This window comes from Chanos chanos, chromosome 13 (genome assembly GCF_902362185.1).
Source record: "Chanos chanos chromosome 13, fChaCha1.1, whole genome shotgun sequence".
Lineage (NCBI taxonomy): Eukaryota > Metazoa > Chordata > Actinopteri > Gonorynchiformes > Chanidae > Chanos > Chanos chanos.
This window is the reverse complement of record NC_044507.1, coordinates 7,535,304-7,554,858: the sequence shown is the minus strand read 5'-3', so window position 1 is coordinate 7,554,858 and position 19,555 is coordinate 7,535,304. Positions and strand designations below refer to the sequence as shown.

Below are 19,555 nucleotides of genomic sequence, written 5' to 3'. Positions count from 1 at the left end.
AACGTCTAGGGTGCCCTGTACTCTTTAGAGTGTCAGTGACAACAGGGCCGTCCCTAGCAATCCTCAAGGAGATCTTCAGTGCTGTTGTGTCATCACGTCCGTAATTAAGTTCAAGTGTTTATTCACTAAGGAAATAATAAAAAAAAAAAATAGCGATAATCCCTTGCGCCACTGCGTCAGAGTGGAGCTGATGGCTTGGCTGAAGCATATCTGTCTCACCACAGGAAACCAGGCTAGAGAAATGTCTCTCTGCTACCAATAGGAGCGACTGACCTTTAACATCAAGGAAGTGAAATGCAGGCCAGACCAGTAAAATCTGGTTCTGGATCTTAAAAGTCCTCCACTTTCCCCAAAGAGGTGTCTCTGAGTCACTTTTCATCCTCTTGCTGAAAGAGTGAGAGAGAGAGAGAGAGAGAGAGAGAGACCAACGTGGGAGTCCCGCACTCCTCCAGAAAGTTTTTTTGTTTAAAGTCTTTTAGTCTTTATGCGACCACGGTCATGACATGACACAGCACGTCTCCAGGAGAAACAAGAGGAGGGAGAGGGAGAACAAAAAAGAAAAAAGAAACACTAATAAATTAAAAGTTCTCAAAAAAAGCCAGAGACTTCTAGGAACTGGCTGCCCAGTGAAATTGGATGGATGGCTCTTTAAAATAAAGACCGCAGAGAAAGAGAGAGAGAGAGAGAGAGACACGCACAGAAGCCTTTTAAACAAACAGATGTTGGAGCTCTCGTGACGCTACAGAGACCAATGCATCTCGTCAAAGTCAACGGCCTCGCCCAGGTGGGCATCCGTCTCTAGAAGACTCATAATGACGGCCATGGCTGCCTCATCGCTCGTCAGACTGCCCAGGCCCGGAACGCCGTCCAGATCCAACTGAGAACTCCCCTCTGACAGAGCCAGGCAGGAGGAGACACAAGAAAGAAAGGGGGGGGGGGGAGAGTTAGAGAACAACTCAAATGGTTCCATCAGGACTTAATAATAATGTTTACTGGTTGCCTGCTGTGAAGAACTCTATTCGAAGTCAAACAATGACATTTTGTGACATTATGGGAATAACTCTTGAGATGTTTTCTGTACGGCACTGAACGTGGCTTGTAGTCTGGGTTCTCAAATACATGCATTATGCCAATGTAAAAACAGAAGAGGGGGGGGGGGTCCAGAAAAGGATCATGGGTACCCATAAGACTTTCGCCTCCAGTGAACGGACCGCTCCGTGCCTCATCCTCGGAATTGGACTTGCCGGGTATCTCCATGTCTGTTACTTCCCCATTCGGTACCTTAAAAGCACATTAACACCAGGGGTTAAAGCTTCAGCCTGAAGCCAGATATTCAAACACATGCAAATGCATGCACACAGAAAAGAGAGTCTACACTGACATTGCTGCTGGCTTGTGTGAGGGTGAGTGGAGACTTGTCCTGCAGTAGACTGAAGGGACTGGCATTGCCACTGGATGGAGAGGAGTTCATCCTGAAAAGAGAGGATATGTTTTAGATTCACATCCATTTACTGAACAACCTGTTTCTTCCCAGACTAACAAGGGTGCAATTAAAGGAAGCCACAGCATAAAGGTGAATGGGTGTCTGATTAAGAAAAACCCACATGCACACACTGCATAGCACACTGATTACTAGTACAACTAAGTCAACAGAAGCACCCAAAACAGTTCAATGAGAGAAAAAACACAAGCAGAAAAAAAAAATTGTGGCATGTTCTCAATCATAACTGGAAAGTTTTATGTTGAAAATGTGTGAACTTTTATGTACAGTTTTCTTAACCAACAAAGTCTAGTCAGGATCCAGTCAGTGGTTTTACCTGTTGAAATCCATCATCTCATTGGCGATCTGTGTGCCAATGCTCCCAGCGTAAATCATGGTGCCTGACGCACTGGAGATCCCTGGAATCATCTCAAGGCTTTTCTTAGCATCATCTAAACAGAAACCAACACACAATGTCAGGGTGTACTTTCACTATCTCCAAGGCAACCCCCCCCCCCCCCCCCCCCGCTTCCAAAAACAGACACAAACCAGCTCAGATGCTTACCATCAGTGCCTTTAGAATTGCTTGGCTGGTCTGTTTTGTCCCCCGATGCCCCTGACGAACTCTTCCCACTGTACCACACGCACAAACAAGAGTTAGACTGCAAGCTTTTAAATCTCACAAGGACCAGTGCCAAGGCATCCGTGACAGCGTTCGAAATAAACTCAGCATTTTCGTCTGTTAGTTATGCTCAAAGGTCGACAGACAGCAGGCACAGAAGCATGCTTCTGTTTTTTCAGAGGAGAGATGAATGTTTGTACTCACGATATGACTGTATTGGTTGACACTATGTATTCCACTTCTTTGGTCCAGGGATTTATAAAACTAAACCATTGGCTTCGTAAGGTGACGAAAGAGCCGTATTTTGTTTTGAACTTGTAGCAGTTTGTCTCAATCTTCTCTTTAGTCCTTAAGACTGCAAAAACGCACAAGAACAATGAAGATGACAAAAATAAGAGGAAAATAACAAGGAAAAACAAACAGTTTTCAGACGCGCGTCTGGAAAGAGATGCAGAGTGCACTGTGCATTTTAACAATTTTACGGTACTTTTTTATACAGTCTTTTTTCTTTTCTTTTTACAATTTTACAGGTCAATAATGATATAATTAAATCTTCATTAATGGGATTTCTCCCATTGATGGGTCTTTTAAACTGTAGCCGCTGCTCATTTGTACCTTTTCGATGTCTGTCTGCCAGGTGAGGCAGGTCATCTTGATGGAAGTACTCATAACAGGATGTGCCTAGCAGCTCCTGAGGTAAGTACCCCAGAATGGTGGTGGCCCTGACAATACAGGTGGAATTTTTAACACACTTTCACTGTTTCAGACCTTACACACACATACACAGATTTCTGGACCTCACAAAGCCTGTCAAACTGTCAAGTAAAGTCTATTCTAAGCACTGAACTATAGTTCATTTTCCAATAAAACAGTCAAGCGTACATTGATAAAACACCTCAACACCTCAAAATACATAAAGCCTTGTTCTTCTAACTACTTGCAGAACAGAGAAGAGTTCTGATACACCATGTTCCCTCATATACGCGCCCTTGACTTTGCAGCACGACTTTAGAAATCTGCCGCGCTATTGCCAAAGAACAGTAGCCTCTCTTGCGCAACAGTCACAACAACTAAAAGAATAGTGCGCCAGCCTCTGCATTGAACACTGTCAAAATAAGTATGTGAGGAATTGGCTTCAGGGAAATAACTTTGAAGCGCTCCCTGGAAATCTAGCAGGTAAACCGACCGCTTCCCCCGTGCCAAAACGAGAGAGGGGCTAACCGTTGATCTACGAAAGTGAATTTTCCATCCATGGCACAGCGCGTGACAAACTCGGTGGGTTTGATCTTGATCTCCCCGTTGGACTGAGGGATGGTGTGGGGGTGGACGCGGCCCACGGCCACCAAGCAGCTGAAGTGTGAGCTGTCTTTGTCTGCTTCGCTTTCCCCCTCCGAACCCAGCTGACTGGTGGGCCAGGTCCGCATGTAGCCTGTGCAGTGCACAGTACAGTACCGCTGAGACTCTGAGAGAGACACACACACACACACACACACACATCAGTCATACATTGCCATCTCATGCTATTATTCTATAGGTACACGTCACTCTTAAGGGTCTCTTAACCCTTTTTTACTGAAATGAAAGGGAAACTATATGTATGTGTCACTGTGTGTGTGTGTGTGTGTGTATTATCCTGATTGGGGTGGGGTGGGGGGGGGGGGGGGGGGGGGGGGGTTGTTGAATGAAGAAGCTGAATAAACTTCTGAAGACCGGGCTTCACCTTTCTTTTTCGACGAGCCTGCTTGGAAGTCCTTCTCCTCTTTCACAGTGACTTTGTTGTACTTCATGCGGCAGAAGAAAGATCTGCGAGCGCCGGAGCAGAGCCGCGCTGCGCCCACCGGGAGGTCGGCCTGTACCTGCAGTCCCGCTACAGAGAACCAAAAGACATGAGCCAGAGAGAACGCTTTGAAAAAAAAAAAAAAATCATACATACAGATACTGCATTTAAAACAAACAAACAAACAAACAAACAAACAAACAGAATGGCGAGCACAAGCACAACGTACACAAATCTATACAAGAATAAGGAAGTGTATATTTGAAAAGACTGACAAAGAGACGGGGGCGAGACAAGACAGACGAACACGCATGCATAAAGCCACGTATAAGGCCTTTACTTTTGGCGTCGATAAGTCGTTCGCGTGGATAGAGCTCCGAGGCTGAGAGCTGCTCCTTTACTTTCCCAATGTCTTTAGGGTGAACGTAATCAAACAGGCTCTGTCCAATCAGCTCCGTCTGAGGACGGCATACAAAACAACAACAAAGTTAAAATCAACCGAGCACCATCCAATCAGATTAATCCATTAAAAGAGAGAGAGAATGAGAGAGTGAGAGAGAGAGAGAGAGAGAGAGAGAGAGAGAGAGAGAGAGAGAGAGAGAGAGACTCCAGTCAGATGATGTCACCTGAGGTCAGCCCACATACATCTTAAGTCAATTAGCCAGGCTAACTGGGACTGACCCACACGCCAGCTCAACAAGCAGCTTTAGCCTTGCTGCTGACTCTGCACACTGATAAAGCCTGCCACTGTCAATACACAAAACATTTCACTCTGACACTACACAGGCCCCACAACCATCACCAGAACAGCACCATGGCAAACTTCTCTCACCCGACTGTAGTTGAGTATCTTTGAGACGGACTCGGAGACGAAGACAATTTTCCCCCGGTCACAGCCAACTACAAAGAGGAATCCGTCAGCGGCCTGGATAAGAAGGAAGAAGAGGAGGAAGCAGAGGAAGAAGCAGAAGAAGAAGAAGAAGAAGAAGGTTGTTTCAGGTTGAGGAGGAGACTAAAAGGTTCTTCACACACCCACCTCTCCACTGGGGACACAGACAGTACAAACATGAACAGGAACACACAGAAAGCCAGGCTTATGGTTTACCAATCAATGTTTCAACATTAGGGGAAAAACCAAAAACAAAAACAAACAAACAGTTTTTATAAGTTGCTTACTCTTGCTCAGTCTGCTTAAGCGAAATGTAAACTGTTACAAATACATTTCCAAGCAATCTGTCTGTTCCACTGAGAGAGTAGTACTGCTAATACTTTCCATGACGAACACAAGATCAACAAAAGTGGCCGTGGAGGGTGATTTACACCCTCTAAATGAAGTCGGCGGAAAAGACAGCGAGCGGTCTGGAATGACCCGGGTGTAAAATCCGTGGCAAAGGACAAACGGGGTTACATATTAACTCAAGGCAGGATATTTCGGAAACAGATGACTGGCTGATTTATGGGGTGATTTATGGTTAGGGACTAAAGCAAGCAGACAGACTGCAGTCTTTACCCTCAGCACGAGGTGTTTGAGCTCATCGTCAGGAAGGAATGAAGGTTTGTAATTGGCTTCTGCGAAGGAGCTTGTGGCACCTGGAAAAACAGGAAAATGTCAAGTAAGGCAATGATGTACGACAGAGGAAAAGAGGAATCGTTCTTGAAAAGGGGGCTTAGCAGGCCATTGTGAGAAAACTGTGTGTGTTGTGTGTGTGTGTGTTGTGTGTGTGGCACATGTTTGTGGGTGACCTTCTTTTACTCACATCTGTCATGAATGATTGCCCACCAAACTAATATGAGTATTGAGATTGGGTACTTTTCACATGGATACATCTTAGTTTAATTGTTTGTATAACAGTCTATCAATCAAAAAAAGATGTATGGACTCTTTAAAAAAGCTGTAGAACAAATAAAACAAAACAAAAGTTTGTGGAATTTGCAGAGGAGTCAAGCTCCTCTACATTGCCATTTTTAAAATTCATGTCAAAACGATGTCAGTGTTAACAAACTATACATTTCTGGGTGTATCCATCATCTGTCCACAAGCGTGGTGATTGGCAGGCGGGTGAGCGAATAAGGTACCTTTCAGTGACTTGAGGTGCTGTACAGCCATGCGCAGTACGGTGAGTTTATCTAGCTTGCGGGACATGGGGTTGCAGGTGGGAATCATGGCTGACAGTTCATCAATCAGATTATTCATCTTGTCTCGTCTTCGTTTCTCTATTTGGCTGTGAGGTTCCCTGCACGTGCAACATGTTTATTAATAAAGCTTTCAGACGGCCCTCACTTTAGATACACTTACATACTAAACAAACAACAACTTTCCGACATCATCTTTCCAGACACAATTTCTTCTGATCGTGCCATGACCGTCCTACGCACCAAGCATAAATCAAGAAATCTGGCTCTTTAAAAAGAATGTGTGACCTATTGATTTGATTCTGACAAATGACCCATCTGCTCTAAATAACGGCTCTTCAAAATGATTTTCAGGACATACACAGCAACAGAAAACGCATCTTCACTGCTACTGCTGAACAATTCATCTAAGAACCTTAATTTTATGACAAACGGACAGTGAAGGTTGAGTTCATTTCAAACAGAAATATTCAGCTGTGAATGAAATACCTGAAACACTTAATCTTCACATGCTGGTCATCCCCCTCAGACCTTAAAAACACACACACACACACACACACACACACACACACACACACACACACACACACACACACACAGGGGTCAGAGGTTTCTAAATGTTTCCATGAGATCACCCGACATGTGTGATAACTGAATTGCAGCCTTCTGATCGTCCATTAAAGGATGCAGTACCTGCCCTGGTCGTCCTCCATATCCTCATCCAGAATCGATGCAGACTTTGTTTCCCTGGAAACACAACGAAATGACTATTAATGTCATGATTCTGAGTCACTGGCCTGCTTGTGAACGTAGCAGACACACACACACGTTTCCTCTTTCTCTGCATGTCATTAACTAATTCAGAAAACAAGGCAGGGAGTTAAAGGTCAAAAGAGTGTGTCTGTCTGAGGTATACAGTCAAATATATGGACGTATTCAAATTGAAATCACTTCACACAATCACACACACACACACACACACACACACACACTCACTGGTTGTCCGTGCTGCCCTTGCGTTTCCTGGGGAGCTCCATACTCGATGTAATACCAGCAGCCGACGAAGGACTCATCAGGTTGGACAGAGTGGCAGAGTGGCTCTGGAGTTCTTCCTCCAACACATCCCCTAAAGACACAGGGAGGGAGAGAGAGTGAAGCATGACTGCTCATAATAGGTCAAAGTGACTGTTAAGGTCGTCTCGGCTCGGTCCAACTGAACGCCTCAGAACTGATCAGTTACACACGGGTCAGGGGGACGGAAGATATTAATGATGCAAAACCAAGGAAAGAGAGTCGTAACTTCTTCGAATTTTCGTAGTCCTGTTTAGAAAACCAATCCCGGCCACATTGTTTCCTATGAGTCATGTCTAGAATCAAAAATCGATTGAAAACAGTCTGTACTTTATTAAGGCTAGTCGAGCAGGGGGAAAGGATAAACAACACACACACACTCACAGCTGCTTACTTTGTGTCATTTCTTGCCAAATGAGGCAAAGAACCATCTCATTTTGACAACGACTCTCCATCAAACCAGTAGACTCAGTTTACACTGAAACCTTAAACGCAGTTGGACAACGTGCTGAAAACTCAAGACAGCATAGACAGCGACTCTGTCTAATGGTTTTCCTGTCTGTCCTTTAGATAACATCACCTTATACCCAAAGCAACTGACACAAACATCGCTTACTACAGTGAATTCGTGCTTTTTAGCTTTCAGAGCAAACAAAAGCTTAATACTGGAAATCCCTAACCTATTTCAATGCACATACGCTGTAGAGAGAAAAGGCTTTATCATTCAGGTCATCAGATGGTGCAGAATCATGACACAGTCATTTTACTGACTCAATGTTTAGCTCGCTAAATACGGCATAGATCTTTGGCTGGGTCTTCACCTATCTCATACTTGCAAAGCCATCACAACCGACATGAAAAAAAAAAGACAAAAAAAAAAAAGAAAAAAAGAAAAAAAAGGAAATGCAAGATCGTTCTGATACAAGGAACCTAATACATACAACCACACAATCACTACTCTCTGAGAAATACTTTCCATCCATATCTGAGTTACAATAACAGGTTTGTGTTTTAAATTTCTCTACTGTGCTGAGAATATAGTCACATTGTGGAATTTATTACGTGATATGGTGAGTCTTAAAGAGGGTGCTCTTGTGACAGAGATTACTGTTTGCATCGAAGGCAGTATTTGTGGTAAAACAGAAGATTAAAAATGAAAAACATTTACTCGAATGAAACATCCCATTCATGAACACAAACGCTTTACAACAGGTAACAGCTGTTGTTTTAAACCCTGAAGAGACGTGATTACGACATCTCTATTTGCCTCTGAACTCTTCCCACATATCCTGACAACGGTGAAGTTTTGTCCAAGTGTGTATGGGTGTGTATCATTGTCTGTGTGTGTTGTGGCAACCAAATAGTGAAGAAAACACACCAGGCAAGCCCAAATGCACCCTGTACTCTGGCTCCTATATTTAACCCAGCTGCTTCACAGGCCCAGTGACCTAAATAGCTGTTAACAGATCAGCAACGGGCTGATTTTTAATCCCGACCTCTCCGTGTCGAGGATCTGTACAGGGGGATTACTCAGCTAACCGAGAGGAATACCTCTCTGGACACGCCCTATCGTTCTCGAGCTCTTTCTCTCTCTCTCTCTCCCTCTTTCCAACTGCATCTTCCTACGTTTATTTCTTTATTCATTCTTTCAGTCACCTGAACTTATATGACCTCCACTTGACCTTGCAGTTCACATGAGAAGTGTCTAGACCACTCAACGCTGCTGTTTAACACACTAGTATACTGCAAATGACTTTACCGCTGAATCTGGAACTCAATTCACTGACAGTGAGCTGAACTTTAGACATAAATACTTCACGTGATGAACTCAATTAAAAAGATCTAATGTCACACTATTGGTTATCTTACAATGGTAAAGTAATTCTGAGCACCACTATTCTTTTCTGCCAAAAGGTAGAAAAAGCCCTTCTGCTTTCCCCCCTGCATTTTCATTCAATGTCTTTGACAAGTACTTCATGAGGTAATAAACCTTAGAATAATGTATTCCTAAGTACATGTTGTCAATCTGGATAGCACTAGGTCTGTAAGAATAAGTAAGAACGTCTGGTGTTGTTACTGTGCAACTGCATGGATACTATGGCTGAGCAATTAATTGAATTTTATTTTCAATTACGATTCTGGCTTCCAACGATTATGAAAACAAGCTAATCGAGATTAAACTATTATTGTGTCACAGTATTTATTTAAATGTATATACAGTCACGCGCCGCATGACGTCCGTTTGGGTAACGTCCGACCTCATATACACATGTATGCACTGTACTGTACTTTCTATTGCTATTTTAATGTGAACTTTCCCTACTTTCAAATAAAAGGTTTACCGTATAACAGGGGATGCCTTGACTCGCAGGCAGCGGCATCCGATCTATCCTGTGTCTCTTGCGTGTTGTAGCGTTATCTCTCTGTTTACAGTATAGCCCATCATATGGTGCTCCCACCACATACAAATCACATAATGTCCCATTTCACAGAACGCATCATGGATGTTAAGCCATGCATGACTGTGTATATATATATATTTTTTTTTACAAAATCCACTGATAAAAAGACATGTTTTTTTTTAAAGTTCAATAAATGCATGATGTTTCCAAAGTCAATGAGTAATTGTGTAAACTAATCATGATCTCAATACTGACCAAAATAGTCATGATTATGATTTTTGCCATAATTGAGCAGCCCTAATGGATAAGGACTTTTTATAAATTCACACTGATTCTCTGCACACTCAACATCCACTGGAGCAGTTTAATCACAGAGGTTAATCTGACACTCACAACCCACATGGGCTTCAAAATGAGCATTTTTAATGAAAGCACAGACACGAAGACACTTTCATAAGCCTTCAAATGTGTCACAAACAGGTCATTAAATAACAAAACAGGGACTTTTTGTTACTTCAGAGAGAGAGAGGAAGAGAGAGAGAGAGAGGGAGAGAGAGAAAGAGAGGGAGAGCGAGAGCTCTTCAAGTCTGACTGAATCATTTTAATCTGATTTGAACCACCTCTGAAAAAACACACAAACGGAAACAGAACATATGCCACTTCTGTCAAGATGTTTTTTAAACAAGTTTATATCATCCAAGTTTTAAAAAAAATATATATTCAAACTAAACTGCACACTGCAGGTTGTTTTTGACTGCTGTTTTGGAAGTGGATTTAGTTACAAGCAAAAGTCATCTGGTCAACAAACTGCCTTCTTCAGCGCGTCCCGCGAGTGTTTATGAAGACAGAGAATTCACTCAGAGTCACTCTACCCAGGGACAGAGAACCAAGCATCAGGAGCACAAACAAGATGTACAAAGGCTAAAAGGTCCCCGTGAAGCATCTACGGCATGGCTTTCACTTACCATGACAGTGCAAGTTTGCTTACATAGCCACGAGAAGATAACCCGAGTCTTTCTAATGAAAATAAAGTGTCCGGAGACTTTCCAGAGACTTTCTTTAATGAAGTAATATGTTCCACTGATTTCTGATGGAGGACACACACACACACACACACACACACACAAAAGAATGTCTTACTTGTAATAGCTGTGTCTTTCTCTTTTAATTGAAGCATTTACGGGAATTTACCAAGTCTGACATTTTGACAGTGCATTGGCCTGTCTGAGAGAACAAGTGGAACAGAAAAAGCCCACAGAAATGTTACTGACGTCACAATGCATTGGTGCGGTGCTGGAGAAGGGCCTATTTGCATGTGCTGATCACTGATGAAGTCTGGTGACTTGGCTTGATCTTTACACGAGTGTCTACACTTGATTAATTCCATGTAGTCTGAAACAGGCTAAATGTATTGGTATGTTACTACATCTCACAGAAAGGGTTTGACAGCTTGATTAACTATTGCGTGATAATACATTAAAAACTTAAGACGGGCACAAGAGAGTTTCAGCAAAATTTGCTGAAGCTAGTGTAAAATTTACACCGTCTACATCTGGACAACCGTCAATAAATATAAACACATAAAAAAAAAAAAGAACAATCTTCTTGAACAGTGTATAAGTTGAATGATGAATGACGTTTTGTGTGTCTGAAGTTTCGTTTAATTAAAAGTTCCCTCATAAAACAAAATTCTTATGATTTTAGCCATCTCACCATGAGTTACAAAGAAGTTATTTAAAAAAAATTCAGCTTGCAAAAAAAAGAAATGCGTTGCAATTACTATTTTATATTTAGCGCAAACAAAATTTGTCACAAATGCTTTTTCCTCATAGATTATGCCTAACTGTGACTTACAGCTATGTCCATATTTTAACACTAAGAATAACCATTATAACAGTGTACTTACAGTGATATTAACCATACACAGATGAACACTTGGCCACATTAGTGAAGTAACCGCGGGGAGATGGTTCTGTCCCTTGTGGAGAAGCCTTTTATTGCTCATTAAGCATGACGGCCTGATTTGTGTGTGGAGTTTTTTTTTTTTTTTAGTCTTTGATGCTGAACAGAGAATTCCCTCATGCAGGCTGATAAGAGGCCAGTACGCTTATCGTAAAATATTCCCTATGCAAATATTAATGCCTCAGTATATCGAACAAGACCTAGCCCATATTTTCTCTTCGTCGTGTGACGGAGGAACTAGGCAGTTGAGTGGGAACGTAACATGGGCACGAAGGCAGCCATTTCAAGAGCTCCAGCTCCAGTCATTCACAATGTGCGTTTATCACAAACATTCGTTTGCCTCCATCACCAACATACCAATGCTGCTCCACAGAGATTAGTCTGAGGAAAGATCAACACCCTTGAATGATACATACCACCCCCCCCCTCCCCCCCCCCCCCCCCCCCACATAAAAGAGAGGAAACACTGAAATCTGAAAACAGAGAGAGTGGCCAAGGACACACAGACACACTCTTGGACATTTTTGGAGAACGCACTTCAGCTTTAATGATACCCTTTCACACACTGCACCCCAGAGACCAGGTGGACCGGCCCTCCACCCATATGCATTTGTTCTGACGGTACATGACAGACAGTGAGGCATGATGATGAAAATAAACCAGTGCAAAAGGGAAAAAAATACAAAAAAAACCCAATTCAGCTGACCCAGTTTTGATTAAAACAAACAACAACAAAAAAATTGTCTAAGTGACTAAGTGCCATTGCAGGCCCGAGTGTAAAGAGGATGTGGATTTCGAGCAGTTACACTTCCTCTCACGAACCACAATTCATTCTAGCTCTTTCAGACAAAGGACGCATCGTCATCATTGTGTGTGTGGGCAGTTTTTTGACTGCTGAGGATAAAGCCACAGGCAATAAATGGCATCTCAAACTGGGCTGTGATACATGATTGGGACAGCATTCAAAGTGAGATTCCAGTGGCTGTCAAACTAGTTTTTGAGTAATTACTGAAAAAGAAAAAAATATAAATATATTTGCAAGTCATTCTAATAGTTATGTGACCACAGGTGAACCTTTACCCTTTATTTGACATGACAAATAAAGCTGGGTTAATTTTGGGTGTCCTAAAGTTTGAAATTTACTTAATACATCTGGGGCTTTTCCAGCTCTCCACCTATCACCACAGCGCAGATAATCGGTTCTGTTAAGGTGAATAATACAATCTGTGGTTTTGCCGACAGTTTGCGATGCTAAACAGAAAAAACGGTCAAGTCAAAAACACACAGGAAAACAGATATGTATGAGAATGTTTTGAGACATTTCTGGGATACTTTCAATTTCTGATATTCGGGTCATATTCGAACTAAACTAAATGTTTCTTCTCACTAACTGCAAATGGAAGCACGGCGCAGTCCAAATGACGACAGTTCAGCCATCTGCTTGTGTACAGAGGCATCTTTCAATTACCACAAATACAGCCGTTACTATAATATAACAACTGTGTTATAATGGTCGCAAAAAGAGGTTCCGAAAAAGGCTTTTCGTATAAATCGACAAACAATCGTAATTAAAAGAGGAAAGAGACGGAAAAGTAACGAGGCTTCTGAGGACGGAGGGCATCACAGCAGTGGCCTACAAGTGTGCCGAGTTTGACCTAGATATTACACAACCACCACATTGCAAGATTTGGTTTACGTATCAAAATCCGACCAAATTAGCCGTATTGTTTTGATACAAGAGAATCTATTCTAATACATTTAGAGATATCACTGCTGTGTTATTTTGTAATGTCTGAAACGGTTCGTGGAGATTGTGTTCGGTCGAACACATCTGCATTGCCCGACACCCTGATGATGGGGCTCAAAGAAAATTTGTCTTTAACGCTACCAACGGACGGTCTAATTCGTGAACGAGTGTTACTATTCATATGAATCGAAACGTTAGACCTCTATGCGGCACACTTCTCTTGGAAAAAAGGGAAACGGGGATATGGCCCCATAAAAGGGTTTTTATGGCAATGACAAATCAACTGATATAGCGTACCTGGATACACTGTCGCTGATAAATACCAAGTGGATATTTAATATATATGGTCTCAGTCAGGCTGTCGTAAAATGACAACCTGCACTACCAAATGAGTCAGAACAGCAAGAAATACAAGAGCACCCTCTAATATTTGATGAACAGAATTAATATAGGTTAGGTCATAAACTGTGTTACTTGAAGACAAAGAGCAAAATGAAGCGCGAAAAGGGAATTTGTCATATACTGGGATTTTGACTTTAACAGCTAAATGAAGCCTTAATGGCAAAATAACAATGTATCTACCAAAACCGTCGACTGCTATCACAGCAAATAAATTGCTTGCCTAGCTTATAGGCTATTCAAAGCAGCAACCTAAATCTAGAACAATGTGGGTTTCTTCAAAATGAAGTATTTATGTCGACACAGTTACAATTCAGGGTGTACCTTTTCGATAGATATATTCAAATGAAAAGATAGCTGACAAACTTTTCGCCATAAACCTAGGATTAACTGACATTAGCTTAGCCACAATGCACGGTAGGCTACTGTACCGCAAGGCCTTGGCTGAGTTTTTACAGGACAAACATAGAGCTCATCACGGTTTAACATACACAATCTGAAAAATGGTGGAGAACTGCTCGGAAATGCAGCACTTGCCTTTTTGCCCACAACCTGCCTTTTAAATCACAAAGGAAACCATTATTTTGCCTAAATTCAAAACGAACGCTCAACAACAGAGTTTGCTCTACTGAACTACTGACCTAGTTTCGGTAAGACCGCAGAGTCTACAAACCAATCAGTTTAGAACAGCAACAGCTCCCCTCTACTCCGCCCAGAGCATAGCAGAAATTCGAACAAATACTCTCCGCTAAAAGAAAGTAAATGTCAGAACACATGTCGTATTTCGAGTACCTCTTTTTCTGTGAGTTACCTGTCTGTTCCCCCGTCGCTCTGTCACCGCCGCCAGCCGCTGCATTCCTTGCCGACATGGCTGGAGCCGGCACGCCGGGGCCCAGGACTCCAATACATGTGGAGGAGGCGGTAGTGGATGTCGTAGTGCGAGAAGCGGAGAGAGGGAGGCGGGGAACGACGAGTGTTGTATAATTGACTTTATTATTTTTTCTCTTTCAACTAAGTCGACTGGGAGGGCACGTTTAAGCACACAAACGTGCGAGTACAGCACACGATGTAATGAGGACACAGGGGTTGAAATCCGGGGAAACGCGGAAGAAGATATTAAGTCCCCCCTCTTAACGATGATCAGCACCGCCTTTTTCGCTCCTATCTCTCACGCTGGGTACCTGCCAACTCACGCGATATGTTGCGCAGGCACAGAGGAATGCGGCCATGTTGGTTCCGCCAAAGCGATATGTGACCCTTTTAGAGGGAACACGGGGGGAGGAGGGTCATCCGTGCTAATCATCACCCTGGCAGAACTAACATATTTTTCGCCATTAGTCTCTCAAAGACAGTCATCTCCTGAGAACTAGACAACATCTAGACTCTCCTCTCTTCAATTTATGCAGTCCTTAACGCAGTAATTTTGATTCACAAGGTTTCCGATGATTTTCGTTCACAAATGACTGATTGTGAAATTGTGCCGTCTTTGGTTTTGTTAGAATTTTTATTTCTGAGATATATTGTTATTTCTGTATGCTTAAGCCACAAGTTGTGCAAACTGATGAAGTTTTACAGTACATTCAGTTGCAGGAGTTGATGGCTGAGAAGTCCTGTGTGATTCTGATTACTACTGAATACTCTAGAGTGCTGAAACTTACACATTACAATAAATATTTATTTTTGGAAGAGAGGTCATATGCTGCTCCATATTTTTGAGGAAACAACCAATTGACATACAAATTCATGAATTATTTCATTATCTTTGTCTGTATGTGTGCCCTCCGAACTGAAATATGAAGAATGAACTTAGTTTAAAATGAGTGTAATGTGACTGAGGAGGTGCTTAATGTGAAGACGTTTGCTGTTTGATTAAATAATTTTGTATACTTCTGACATGACCTATTTGTACAGTCAGGAACACAAGTTTTAAACACAAATACCGGTATCTTTGAATAAATATAATGCAAAGTGGCCAGGCACTCATGGGAGGTTTAAGCAATGCTTTGTTAGGTCATTAATCACAGCAATCTTGCTCATGTTTAGATTTGTATTATGTTTCTCTCTACCACTGGTAGAATGTTCCCTCTAACTGTGTTTCCTGTCCACCCTGATTGGGGTGATTTTGTTGTGCTGTCCAGGAGAGAGTGCAATTATTCAACCTGTCTTTGGTAGAGAAATAAACGTGGAGCCATTTAGCCCTTCGACCTAAAAATAAATGGTTGTCTCGCTGTCGAGATATCACCATACTAGTGACCCCGGTTAAACTCTTAGACGTTTCTGGAGTGTACTGAACATGACAGCCAGTGGAGTTTTGCTCAAGTTGTCTGAGTTTGGGAACAAAACGCAGCTGCCTGGTTTGTGCAAACTGAGGTTCAGTTTGCCTTCAGGGAGATTACCACAGAAGACACCAAGTGCTATTTTGTGGTAGCTTCTCTCAGCAGCCCCATGACAGCGATAGTAGTAACTGTACTTTCGGCATTCCTCTGAGCAGAACGAATACTCCACTCTACTCTGTCAGAATCTGAGTGCGCTCAACAGCTCCTTTTCCTTTCCAGGCGGCTTGGTGACTATACACACTCGGAGCAGATGAATCACATGTCAACTCTGCTGGGCAATTACAAACCATGTGTCCTCTTCAGAGACATTTTCCTGCAACAGTTCCTGGGGTTTGCTTTGCCCTGGCCAGTTCTGCAATCCAGGACTTCGGGAAGCTGATAAATCGTTCTCTGCTGGCAGATTGACCATGTCAGTGTGGATCATCTGGGCCTCCTTCCTCCTTCTGGGAGGTCCACCCACTTCCTGACAACTTCTTGCAGGACCAAAATTAACCAGAAGCTGTCCCACTCTCGACTTCAGGTTAACAGACTTCCATGGGTGATGTTAGGACTCATAACTGCACCTAAGGAGACCTCTGTTCTTCCTTCTGGGTCTTAGGAGATTTTGCTCCCATTCACATGGTTCCCTGATTTGCACTTGCACAATGGCGATCTCTTCTGGACAATGCCAGAGCCTTTCTGCCAGTCCTGAACCCGTATCACAGACTGTGCCAGGCTCACATCCTGCCCAACCTGCTGGTAGTGAAGTATGTCCTCATCCACCACGAATCCAGTTGGGGTCCCCTTTAGCCACACTACCTAGGGCCAGTTTGGAGACTGGCAACAAAACTTCTGTCATTGACATTTGGGGTAAGCTGGATTGCATTTCAGTAGACTGCCTCAAGCCAGCGCACTTGGACTTAGGTTGTTCTGTTGACGAGGCTCAGCCACCCCACTACGGCTGTCCCTCTGGTCATACACCTTTGGCCCTTGGCACATCCCCAGTCCCCCTGGACTGAGCTGCCACCAGTCATCTGGTAACCCACCTTTCCCTATCCAGGAACCCTGGAACAATTTTGGTGCGTCACGCAGCCCCACCCTAGCAGGGCAGCATGGCTTGTGCTTGTGAATTCTAAGGATCATGTGAAGTAGCCATTCACTCACAGGACAGTTAGCAGGTTTAAGTGATACATTGTTAAGGGGTTATAATTCATTTTGATCTTGCCCATGTCTAGATTTGAATTAAGTTTCTCTCTTCCATAGGGAGAATGTTCCTTCTGACTATGTTTGCCATGTACCCTGGCCAGCGACAGTGTTGTGATTATTCATCCTGTCCTCGCTAGTGGAATAAAAGAGGAGTCAGTTAGTTCTTTTTACCCGCAGAAAAAATGTCTGAGCTTCCATATATTCTAGCTTGTAGTGTGTTGGTTGTCACATGACTTTGAAGTCCCCCAAAACAGTGACTAATACAGCAGTAATAACTGTCATGACTTAGTCATGATTAAATTCTGATTAATTGGTGAATCAGGACCCGTGAGTAAAGTGGTAAAGTTAGGTCTCTCGACCTTCTCTCTGTTAAATACTCATGTTATCCTGTGCAGTAGTACAAACAGAGAGAATATGAATAACTGGAAAAAATACCAAATTCATTTGAGTCTTTTTAGAGCTGGTATCTTCAACAGTCTGCATATCGCCTCAGGCCTGTGTAACCATAAGAATAATTTTTGTATTTCTGTTTTTCTGCTTTTCTCTGTGAATAAACAGTGTCTGTGAAGGCAAATGAAGTAATGGAGTATCAGTAATCCCAAGCAGTAATTTTGAAGGCCCACAGGGTACTTTTCTCAAAAATATAATTCCGCTATTATGTACTACTTTACTACATTACTGTCTGATACTCCTAACAACACTGTTTTCTCAGATCAGTTAACAAACATGGATTTTTCTTCCTTTTCATTTCAGCCTGACAGTATACACTGAATTTAAGACTTGTTTTTACTGGTAATATTTAGCCCTCATATTTTTAGCTCATTTTTACAGTGCCCACATGTGTTTTTTTTCTGGGCCTGAGACTAACAGCAGAATATCTATCCAGAATATCTAATAATTTGAGTGCTAACAGACTGAGGGTCCATAGGACCTGAATGCTTGCGACTGTCCGTGGATAGTGTATGGAGGGCAGGGATAGCTGATGTTCTACGTTATTGTGTCATTTTCTCACCAAACCAACAGATGGCAGACAAGTATATGAAAAACCCTGGCTGTCAACCAATGGGGAAGCATTTCTGCCACTGAAGCAATAAAAATTAGTCACCATTACTTGTTTTACAGGCACGTAAGAACATTTGTGAAAATAATGAATGTAATAAACATAAGCAACATTGAAGTAAATGTGTATATAAACAAAAGCAGTACAACACACCCTATCTTTCTAATGAATATTAGAAATACAGTAAGACTGTCTTGTAATTCTTTCAAATATTGTTTCTGACTGGTATTGTTTCCCCTGAAGACTTCTTCCTCTGTAGCAGTTTTTAGCAGGGGAAACTGCTAAATTGACCCAAGTCAGTGTAATGACAGAGATATTCCTACAGTTTTTGTTTCTTGAAATACAAACATAAATAATTCATATGACATTCATACCATGTTACGAACACAGACACATTCCAGCACACTAATACACAGCTACATATACAGGAAAAATACATTTGTTTTTGCTTCTGTGCAAAGACAAAAATGACACTGCAGTTTTTCTAGGAGTAAGAGAGCGTATGTGTGGAATGGGCTCTCTCCTCTGAGGTAGGACCATGCTTTATTTAAAGCCAAAAGACTACAGGAGCACAGCTTTTCCATGTTGACTCAGCCTAGTCTGAGAGCAAGACAGACTAACACACATCCCTGTTATAAATTTTTCAAATCTCAAATATCTGCATTTTTAAAGCTCCCTTTTTCCCTTCGATGGAACTTGTCTCAGTTTCAAACGTACAAGCGAAATGGTAACTGTGGTAAAAATACTGTGGTGTAATAATTGCACACACCAGGACTTAACATCTTTTGAGGTTTAACAGTGTTGTTTGATTGCTGATGTTGGTGGTTTTGACCCAGTGTGCAGCTGTAATACGGACGCAGGGCTGGGCTTGTCTTTGGTCGGGTGGAACACACGTTCTTTGGTTTCATCTGCTTCTGTCATCCAACACAGAGACCGTTACCTCTCACCGTGCTTTCAATATTTCATTAACTGGCTGACGCTTGCCTGTCTGTCTCTCAGTCGGCTATCCGATGAGCTCTTTTCGAGAGGGGTGGGATGGGAGGATGGAAGGAGGGAGGGGCATGGAAGCAGGTGCACCGCATCCTTTTTTATGCTCTTACTGGACTGGGAGCTTTTGGGAGACGTAAGAAGTACTGGCGACTTTTCCTCATCATCACGTCGCTGTAGACATCCAAAAATGCTGAGGAACTGAGGAGCTGAAGAGGGCACTTGTCACTCTTTATTTCTCGTAGCAGACCCTCTGTTGCTGGTTCTTTGCTGAGGCCTGTGTTCACTGCCACAGAGCTGCGAGGAGCAAACCAGCACCCACTCCATTACCATCATAAACCTGTGGGTAGACTCTCTCCTCTCTCTCTCTCTCTCTCTCTCTCTCTCTCTCTCT

At 42.5% G+C, this 19,555-nt stretch overlaps 1 protein-coding gene across 1 annotated transcript; it reads right to left on the bottom strand.

Moving 5' to 3' along the window:
• Positions 1 to 739: 739 nt before the first annotated feature.
• Positions 740 to 14,477, bottom strand: bmal2 (basic helix-loop-helix ARNT like 2). The gene is made up of 17 exons (XM_030790055.1): positions 14,405 to 14,477; positions 7,009 to 7,138; positions 6,706 to 6,759; positions 6,502 to 6,543; positions 5,956 to 6,113; positions 5,390 to 5,469; positions 4,712 to 4,804; positions 4,220 to 4,337; positions 3,823 to 3,969; positions 3,324 to 3,564; positions 2,718 to 2,824; positions 2,307 to 2,457; positions 2,046 to 2,113; positions 1,818 to 1,932; positions 1,382 to 1,472; positions 1,182 to 1,281; positions 740 to 891 (listed from the first exon to the last, which is right to left on the bottom strand). Exons 1-17 carry the CDS (start codon positions 14,460 to 14,462, stop codon positions 740 to 742), a joined length of 1,905 nt encoding a protein of 634 aa, XP_030645915.1. The 5' UTR covers positions 14,463 to 14,477.
• Positions 14,478 to 19,555: the final 5,078 nt, after the last annotated feature.

What these genes read in the sequence shown, in the direction of transcription:
- bmal2 (XM_030790055.1), bottom strand. Translation starts at nt 14,462, where the DNA reads ATGTCGGCAAGGAATGCAGCGGCTGGCGGCGGTGACAGAGCGACGGGG. An exon ending in GGCAGACAGACATCGAAAAG is followed by an intron (nt 2,458 to 2,717) that starts GTACAAATGAGC and finishes GCGTTTTTGCAG; the next exon opens with TCTTAAGGACTAAAGAGAAG. An exon ending in TCACACAAGCCAGCAGCAAT is followed by an intron (nt 1,282 to 1,381) that starts GTCAGTGTAGAC and finishes TGTGCTTTTAAG; the next exon opens with GTACCGAATGGGGAAGTAAC.